This window comes from Coregonus clupeaformis, chromosome 17, assembly GCF_020615455.1.
Source record: "Coregonus clupeaformis isolate EN_2021a chromosome 17, ASM2061545v1, whole genome shotgun sequence".
Taxonomy (NCBI): Eukaryota; Metazoa; Chordata; class Actinopteri; order Salmoniformes; family Salmonidae; genus Coregonus; species Coregonus clupeaformis.
In genome coordinates this window covers 37,284,698-37,294,930 of record NC_059208.1, presented here as the reverse complement: position 1 = coordinate 37,294,930, position 10,233 = coordinate 37,284,698, and the positions used below count along the sequence as shown (strand labels likewise).

Below are 10,233 nucleotides of genomic sequence, written 5' to 3'. Positions count from 1 at the left end.
GCCATCTGATGAGGATGTGGAAGCAGCTATTGCTGTTTTGAGACACTCTGCTGATGAAAACACTGTCCGTGAGAAGATGAAAATGACCTTCATATATCGGCAAGCAATGGTCAACGATGAAGCCAAATCATCAGATGTCTTCTCGGTCTTCCCAAGATTTCTGGACACACCAGGACTGGTATGACAACTTAATTCACTGCATCACCAAAAATATCCAATGAAGAATAAGGTAACACTCATTATTTCTGTCTTTGTGTGTTACATTGCAGATAGAACAAGATTTCAGACTTCTGTTTGGTGAGGCCACAGCCAACAAATTCTTGGAGAAGTGGCCAACCACTTTCAAAGCAAAAGTAATAAAGGCAAGCCATGGACTTGTATCCACCACAGAACTCTTGGATTTGATGCGCAATGCTGAGTCAGCTGCTGAAGTTGAGAATGGTATGAATGAACTGTTTTACTTTTTATGTGGATAATGTAGGTGTGCATTATATGTCCATAATGGTGCAAGTTGTGAATAAGAATGTTATGCTACGGCACAATGTTAACCAGGTTTTTATTTACTTATTTGTAGGCTGGGACAGTGACATGTCTGCCATCTTGCTGCTGCTACATTTGCTACCACCATCTGCACAAGGTAGAAAGAGGCCGGGAAAGATGTCTGCATATCAAGCTGTAGATCAGCTCATCAGATTTCAAAAGGTATGCTTAACAGTTGTTTAAAATATATATTCCATCATCTCAATCTTGTGCACAGTTTGAGGTGATCTTATCTATTGTCAGAGGTTAGTCACCAAAACAATTCTGTTGAATGTGTTTTTTTTGTAGGTTGGAACCAGTGTGCAGCAGCATCTTGACAACATCACCCAAAGCAGTCAGCCCTACCTTCTCGCCCAGGGATCCACACAGAGCAGCATTCACTCCTACTTCATTGTGGTTGACAAGCATGCTCTTCCATGCAAGGCAACAGGTTCAGTAGGAGCTTTTGACGAAGTCTTTAAAGCCCATTACGTATTTGGTACGTCATACAGTTCTTCCTTGAGCAGCTTTTTTCACTTTTGTGCAAACAACCATCTATAACATCGACATGGGGGAAACAAAGGAGACTCCTAGAGTTGCTGAGTTGCGAGCAAGAATGGTGCGTTAGTTGAGATAAAACTATGAAGTGTTTTCTTTGCAAAAGTGACCATGGAAGTCCAAACAACCTTGTTAAGCACCTTAAGATAATTCATGGGCTATGTACAGGCAGGACTCTTTTTCTGAAATGTGGTCAAGAAGGATGCTCACGTTCTTTTGGTAGCTTTTCTGGTTTTAGAAAACATCTTAACAAGTGCCACGGAGAAAGTTTAGTAGATTCTATAGAAGATGATCTTTCAGACCCTCAAAGTACCGTCAACACCAGTAATATTTCTCATGTTGAAGTGTCGACTGAATGTTTAGAGGCTGAGTCAGAGTTATCTTCGCCATACATTGTAAATAGTTGTGCAGCTGTTATTTCTGATCTAAAGGCAGCAGGTGTTGGTCAAAGTACAGTAAATACTGTAGTGATTTCCATGGAAGAGATTGTTCAAGATATTCATCAGCATGCTAAAGAAACAGTGATAAAGCATGTATTTAGTAATGAAAGAGAAACAGAAATGTGCAAGAAAGTTGAGGCGTGTTTTGAGGGGTTAGAGAATCCTTTCACAGTTCTAAATTCGGAATACAAGCGATCAAAATTTATGACTGCCAAGTGGGAAATAGTAGAACCAGTTGAATGTGTGATTGGTTCAAGATTTGACACAAGACTAAATAAAAAGACTGGAACATATGATCAGGTAGTAGTTCAAGATAAATTCATGTATATTCCAATTTTATCTACACTGCAGTCAATATTTAAAAGTCAGTATTTTGCAGAAATGTTGCAAAGCTCAGCTACCAGCAACTCTAGACTGAGAGATATTTGTGATGGATCTTTTTTTAAAAGTCACCCCCTGTTCTCAACTGAGAAGCAGACAATACAGGTCCAGATGTTCTATGATGATTTTGAGGTCGCCAACCCATTGGGTTCCAAGCGAGGTATTCATAAATTGGGTGGAGTATATTTTACTTTAAGAAACTTCTCTCCAAAATGGAATTCTTTTTTGGCTAACATACACCTGTGCGCCTTATTTCATACTCAAGATGTTAAACGATATGGTTTTAGTGAAATTTTTGCTCCCATTGTTCGAGACATTAAAGTGTTAGAGAGCGATGGTATTGAGATTCCATTATACAGTGGTTATGTACGTGGCACTGTAGTACAGGTAACAGGTGATAATTTGGGTTTGCATAGTTTGTTTGGTCTGGTGGAGTCTTTCAGTGCAAGGTACTGTTGCAGGTTCTGTTTAGCAGAAAAGGAGGACTTTCAAACAGAATTCTCTGAAGATTCTTCCAAAATAGTTTTACGCACCAAAGATATGCATACTGCTCACTGTCAAGAAATGGCTTGTAATCCATCCCTTCCGTATGTTTTTGGTGTGAAAAGGTCATGCATATTAAATTCATTGAGGTATTTTCACACAACTGAGAACTTCTCAGTTGATGTGATGCATGATGTGTTAGAAGGGGTTGGCCAGTACGAATTGAAGTTATTATTTCTGTATTTGAATGAAAAACATGTTACATCAGGAGAAATACATTCAAGAATACAAAGTTTTGATTATGGTTTCACAGAGAGAAATAACAGGCCTGTGACTGTTAATTTAAGTGAAGGATCTAATGATCTGGGACTGAATGCAATTCAGTCCTGGTGCTTACTTAGGAATGTTCCTCTTATCTTTGGAGATTTGGTAACTTCTACTGACCAACACTGGGGCCTGCTTCTTTTATTATTGCAAATAATTAACATTATATTCTCGCCCATGTTATCTCAAGGTCTATGTGTATATTTAAAACATTTGATTGTTGATCACCATACACTGTTTAAGAAGTTGTATCCTCAGAAAAAACTTTTACCAAAGCACCATTTTCTTATCCACTATCCCCGCTGCATCCAGAAAATAGGGCCTGTACTTCATAGTTGGTGTATGAGGTATGAAGGCAAACATAATTTTTTCAAAAAACAGCTTAAATCGTTTAAAAATATTACCAAAACGCTGGCAAAAAAGCATCAGAATCATATGGCATATAGTTGGCGAAGATCAACAACTTTTAGTCGGTTAGATATTGGTCCAGGAAAAATGGTGGCTTTAAATATGGTAAAAGGAGGTTCTGAAATTGCTTTGGCAATGCAAGTGCCCAGTAGCATTCAGGTTATGAAGGTTAATTGGGCTAAACATAATGGGTATGTTTATCGCCCACACTTGGTTATCTGTGGCGAAGTTGACTCTGAAGTGCCCTTGTTTTATCAGATTGAGTCAGTTCTGATAATGTGTGAAAAACTGTTACTACTCACAGTGCCTTTAGTTACAGTAACTTTTCAAGAACATTTCCATGCATATGAGGTGATCAGATCAAAGCATGATTTAGTTTTTTTTCATGTCGACAACCTGCACTACCCTAGACCTTTTGACATACAAAGGTCATATGGAGGAAATGACACAGCTCTCCTTGTTGTGCCATATTGCTTTCTCTGGTGAACATTTTTATGATGTTATACTTCTGTCATAGACAAGGCAATGGGTGTACAATGTAAATTCACGGACATTGAAATTATACTTTTTTTTTCAATAAATGTGGGTGCTCTCATCTTGTATTATTGTGCTTTGTTTTATTTGATAGTATTGATATTTCTATAATTCAGTAACACTACATCATATGATTTAAATTAAAAAAAAAAAAACACTGTAGAGAAATGAAAAGTAAATATCATTACACTTTAAAGTGTCATTTTTTGAAGTAAAATTGTAGTTGACTTAACTCTATACAGTGTAATCATATTACTCTCAACAGTGTGATTAAACTACAGTGTTAAATATTTTGACACATTTCATTGTTATTTTTTACACAATATGGAGTAGAATTAACTCTAAAAGTTTTACACTGACCAAAGAGTACATTTTACACTGATTTTGAGTGGGACCAAATGTTATCTGAAACAGAGTTAAATTCAACTCGATAGGAGTTAAATTAACACTTCTGTTTTTACTGTGCACCCAGCACACACAGACATGCACTGAAGTGTCATTCCTATAATTGCTGATATGTAGATTTTTAAGTGATTGATCATATTTAAAAGTGTGCCTTAATGAATTACATTAACAAAACTTACTAAACTAATTTCCATGACTTTTCATGACCTTACAAACCCTCATTTGACAACTTGGAACAGCGCATCATGCGCATTCAAGCTGGCGCATTTTCAATCTGCGCAATCTCGAACAGTCTACTGTCACGCACAGATTCACAGACTAGCGGCAAATAAATTTGAACAATGCTGAATCAAGAAATGAATGCCCACTCGCCATTGCTATTCAATGCAGATCCCGCCTTCATTCAATTTTTTTTAATCAACCTTTTTTGCCTAGGTGTGTGAATCTGGGCCGGCAATAGGCTACTTTGTCACAGTTTCTAAACCCAGAGGCGCAACATCGCGAGACTTCCGAGAAGGCTTGCGAAACAGACCAAGCAGAGCAGGCCGGGGCTTGGGGTTTGAGAAGTCAATAAGAGAAGTGAAAAATGATTCTTTAGTTGTTAATTTTCTCGAAATCTAAAGGCACAACCTAGATTCGAGCGAATGTCTTAAGTAGTTGAACATGTTAGTACTGCAACCTCGTGAAAGTGACAAACTGACACGTTTTCACTTTGTCAAAAACAACTTTATATCGAAGGAGTGCCTTTGATTTGACGGCCTGCTGATGCGCATTTCGGCGCGAGACAACTGTTAGACCCCATGACGTGTTTCAATGTATGAGTTTAGCCAGCCAACGTCGCCATGACATCGCCTACAAGTTAATTTTAGGATTTCTATTGGATAAGTAGTTTCTGCCTCTCTTCATACTGTACTTTCTTTGACTTTGTTTTTATAGAGGAGCTGGTACGCAATTCCCCAAAAAGTTGAAGTGTAGGGATGGTGCTCCAGACCGCTCCGGCCCAAGTCAAGCACTGGCCTACATTTATGATTGTTTTATTTCATTATGTCAATAGGCCATTATAACAAGGCTAGATTTCTAATGGACAAAAAACCCTATATTTGTCAATTTGCCTTGTTTTCTCAGTCACACATCTTGGGCAGTCATTTAAACATAACGCGCGAAAATGCTAGAGTCTGGTAGGCTATTGTGGTTATAGCCTAGTCTTAAAGAATATTGCACCCGAGGTTAAATCAACAGAAAGTTTAATGTTATATTCCTTCAGAACTTCTATCTTACCAGGTTTAGCAAGACCGACTTAGATGGAATTAGTGTTTTATCACGTTAATATGTATAGCCTAGATAACTGTAAAGCTCACAACGTGGGACAAGAAAGGCAGTTGATAGGCCTGCCATCTAGGCTTTACAAACCAAGAGGTTGTTTATTATAAAAAATGTCCTCCAACTTGAGATAAGACAGCAGGGTCTTTCCATATGATTTCAGTCAATTTCTTACTGCACCCCTTTTGATTTGAACGAAACCTTTCATTCATGTTTGCCCATGGTGGAAGTGGTCAGAAAGTGACTTTGGTTCTGAATGCCAAAACATTCAGGAGATAGAGGTTGTTGACCTATTTTGTATACCCCACACTACCATGAGACCTCCATGTCTTAATCACTGAAAAACATAAATGGTTGAGTTTGATATTCTTTGAAAGCTTACAAACAGGGTTGTCAAACTATTCTATGATTTCTTGGAAAAATTGTTTTGAATTAAACCATTTCATTTTTTTAAGCTTTAACGTCAATTATCAAGAAATGCATAAACTCAGCTTTTTCAAATGTTCACAAATGTTGTAGCTTAGACCCTATTTTACATCATCTGAAGTGTTTATGTTGTGCCCGTCATTAGTTGAGACACAGCATATTCTTCAATACAGGGTGGGTATCATTCCAATCATAGAACTAGAATTCATAGAACGGAACTATCCCTTCAGACCACTATTGATATTTACATTTAATTGAAACTTGAACTTCCAATTACTACCAGAAAGATGGCGGCCGGTCCACCCACTGTAGAACTTAAATAGGAATCTCTATTCTATGATCTATATATTCTATGATTTCAATAGGTTTCCTATTTAAAACAATTTATAACAATGGATATTCCCACGCAAGTCAACATTCTCTGATGTGTGGACCTCCAATCGTCTTTGTGGTACTATTTGAAATGTTAACTTTATTCACATTTTAGTACATTTATCAGCCAAAACATGACACCCACCTTGTATTCAAGAGTATGCTGTGTCTTATTTGATGGCAGGCACAACACAAACACCTCAGGTAAAGTAAAATAGGGTCTAAGCTACAACATATATGAACATGACAAAAATAGGAATTTACACGATTTTAGATAATTGATGTTAAAGCTTTTTTTCTTTTTCTTCAAATAAGTAATAAAACAGTTTGACAATCCTGTTTGTAAGCTTTTAAATGATATCAAGCTCAACCGTTTATCTTTTTCAGTGATGAAGACATCGATGTCTCATGGAAGGGTGGGGTATGCAAAATTGATAAACTTTGAGCACCTCTACGCTTTCCTGTGGTCAAATGACCCTCTAGTGGCCTCATGGGTGGACTGTTATTAAAACCTCTGAAAATCTGGTGTTTTTATGTCAAACTGTTTTGTTATATTTCAGTCTTCTGTGATGTATATGAAGTCTCTCTGTACAGATCTCTCTGTACTTTGCTCCGTTCATCTTTGCCTCGAACCTACCTGACTAGTCTCCCAGTCCCTGCCGCTGAAAAACATCCCCACAGCATGATACTGCCACCACCATGCTTCACCTTAGGGATGGTGCCAGGTTTCCTCCAGACGTGATGCTTGGCATTCAGGCCAAAGAGTTCAATCTTGGTTTCATCAGAGTAGAGAATCTTGTTTCTCATGGTCTGAGAGTCTTTAGGTGCCTTTTGGCAAACTCCAAGCGGACTGTCATGTGCCTTTTACTGAGGAGTGGCTTCCGTCTGGCCACTCTACCATAAAGGCCTGATTGGTGGAGTGTTGCAGAGATGGTTGTCCTTCTGGAAGGTTCTCTCATCTCCACAGAGGAACTCTAGAGCGCTGTCAGAGTGACCATCGGGTTCTTTGTCACCTCCCTGACCTAGGCCCTTCTCCCCCGATTGCTCAGTTTGGCCAGGCAGCAAGTTCTAGGAAGAGTCAGTGGTTCCAAACTTCTTCCATTTAAGAATGATGGAGGCCATTGTGTTCTTGGGGACCTTCAATGCTGCAGAACGTTTTTGGTACCCTTCCCCAGATCTGTGCCTCGACACAATCCTGTCTCGGAGCTCTACGGACAATTCCTTCAACCTCATGGCTAGGTCTTTGCTCTGACATGCGCTGTCAACTGTGGGACCTTATATAGACAGGTGTGTGCCTTTGCAAATCATGTCCAATCAATTGAATTTACCACAAGTGGACTCCAATGAAGTTGTAGAAACATGTAATGGATGATCAATGGAAACAGGATGCACCTGAGCTCCATTTTGATTCTCATAGCAAAGGGTCTGAATACTTATGTAAATAAGGTATTTCAGTTATTTTTTTTAAAACCTGTTTTCTCTTTGTTATTATGAGTTATTGTGTGTAGATTGCTGAGAAAAATAAAATATTTAATCATTTTTAGAATAAAAAGTAACAATGTGGAAAAGGTCAAGGGGTCTGAATACTTTCCGAAGGCACTGTATACCCTCTTTGGCCTTTTGGAAACGTATGAATGCATTTCTGTGCACTGAGCTAATGCTATGATGGAGTTATGATACTTTTTGGATAGGCCAAATATTCAAAGCTCTGTCATGAGGCATCTTTCAACAATTTGGTCACTCATCAAAACTGAGCTGATTTCTATGGTTCACATTAAGTAATCCAAAACCTGTCTGTGAGGTAGGCCATTTGGAATGCAATAGATTTTTGTGTGTGTTTGTGTACATGCATGTATATTATGTATACATGCGCTTGCAGGTGTGTGACTGTATGTGTGTGTCCTCGTGTGTCAGCTGTGTGAATTTGTGTATCCTATTTATTTCCCCTTACTCTATGGTTCTCTCTCTCCCCCCTCCCTTCTCTCTCTCTAACTCCTTTGGATGGCAGTGCAGGGAAAGATGGACGTCCAGAGTGGCATACAGAAGGAAGTGGAGCCCCTCACTGCTCCCCTCCCCTCCTCCCCTCAACAGTCGGGTGCCCATCAGCAGAGCGAGCCGGAGGACGGCCAGACAGAGGGGAGCACCAGGCCCACCGCTGATCACCACAGCAAGGACACCCAGCCAGCCACCGGCCACCGAGACGACAAAAAAGTAAGTCTCTCCTCTCCTTCCTCCAATAATGAGCCTGCCTCCAATGCACTGTTTCTGTTTGCAGGAAAGGCTCCCTCTAATGCTACAAAGAGACAGACTTGATCGCTTGGCTGTTTAGTGCGATCGCCCTGTGTGTTAATGTGTTCATAGGTGAATGTGTATGTGTGTGTGCGTGCGCGAGTGCGTGCACATGTTAGTGTATGTGTGTGTGTGTGTGTGTGTGGAAAGACGTGTTGTATTGTTACAGTTAAAGCTATCTGGGGAAATCCATTGATTATTCAAGGGTACATTTAATGTGGTAATGTGTGCCCAGTTTGTATTGACTAGTTTCTTTGGTTGTGGTGAGTAATTAGTTGGCCTCAGCTACAGTAGTTAGTTACCTTACAGCTGCTAGCATGCATCATTTTACGATAAGCTGTGGGCATGGTTGTCAATTTCTTTTTGCATAAATACAGGTGCTGACAGTAATTTCGACTGGCTGGCATAATTGCGGAACAGCAAAATGCATTCCAATGCCACGCAAAGATAAAATGAAACTGGAACTGAATTAGCGGTTCCAAAGGCCTTTAGCATGCGATGTGCATGTTAAAAGCAATGAGTCATGGTACTTTTATGACTTCTGTGGGATAGAGCAGGTCAATAATATAACTGTAGCTGTACCTGGAATCATCTGTTTAAAATTCCAGAATAATGGGTTCATTCTTAATATATAATATATACCATTTAGCAGACGCTTTTATCCAAAGCAACTTAGTTATGCTTGCATATGGGCAAATCTATCGAAAATGACCTATGAGCACCAACATGTGAAGTTCATAAGAACATATCAAATTGGGTGTCAAATGAAAGCTAAGAATCTATATTTTTGGGAAATGAAGGCATAAATAGATTTTTCAACCATTTTCCATCTTAAAAATGTGGCATAAGTAAAGGCTTTGATTTTGGGATAAACAGATGGAAAAGGGGTCTTAGGAAAAAGTCTTAAAAGGTATCAGAAATACACAAACATCAAAACACAATAATGTTGACGTAAAGACCACTGTCAACTAATATTAGCATTCATATTTAGTTTTGGAGAAATTGTTTACCTTCTGTAAGTTTAAGAAATATTGCCTTGTGCCTTGGAATTCCGTTACCAAAAACCCACATATCTTTAAGATAGTTTCTAATTTATCTTCCTCATGAGGATAGAGGATAATTTAAGTTCACAGAAGTAAAAAGTAAAGGTAGACCTACCAATTAATTATAGTGATTTTACTGATATCAATTTTGTTTATGAATTATTAATTGATTAAAACTCGTAATTCCGTTACCAAATTTCAAACGGAATTACCCCAAAATCAGTAATGGAATTACTGCAGCTGAATTGGCTACAATGGGAAATCATAATAGTCACAAATCACAGTTGGGTCACCTGCTACTGTCCTCCACTGGCATACTTTTCTTTCTCTTTCTGTTGTCTGGTAGTCAAACCAAGTGTTCAAACAGTCTGAGTCTGGACAACCCCTTCTTCTCTCTCTCCCTTTCTCTCTCACTCTCTCCCTCTCTATCTGCCTTTCTCTTTCACTCTCCAGTTAATGTCACCTCTCCCAGCTCTTATGGACACCTACCCATGAGCCCCCTGTGTACACAAGAAAGAGGATTTCGACACCCACCATCTCAGATTGTTCTGAAATCGTTTCGGTTTAGCATTCCTGCAACATTTTGTTGAAATATAATTTGACACATCCAACATCCTGATAGTATCAGGTTCTGACCACTAGATAGTGCTGTTCCTATTATTAGCTGGAAAAAGAGAATAAAAAAATCCATGAATGTATAATTCTTGTGCAATTTTTATAGGCTACATTGA

General features: G+C 38.9%; 1 protein-coding gene across 1 annotated transcript; it reads left to right on the top strand.

Moving 5' to 3' along the window:
- Positions 1 to 364: 364 nt before the first annotated feature.
- LOC121586335 lies at positions 365 to 3,708 on the top strand. Its single transcript, XM_045226315.1, has 3 exons — positions 365 to 441; positions 575 to 702; positions 829 to 3,708. The coding sequence occupies exon 3, from the start codon at positions 1,161 to 1,163 to the stop codon at positions 3,597 to 3,599; it is 2,439 nt and encodes an 812-aa protein (XP_045082250.1). The 5' UTR covers positions 365 to 441; positions 575 to 702; positions 829 to 1,160; the 3' UTR covers positions 3,600 to 3,708.
- Positions 3,709 to 10,233: the final 6,525 nt, after the last annotated feature.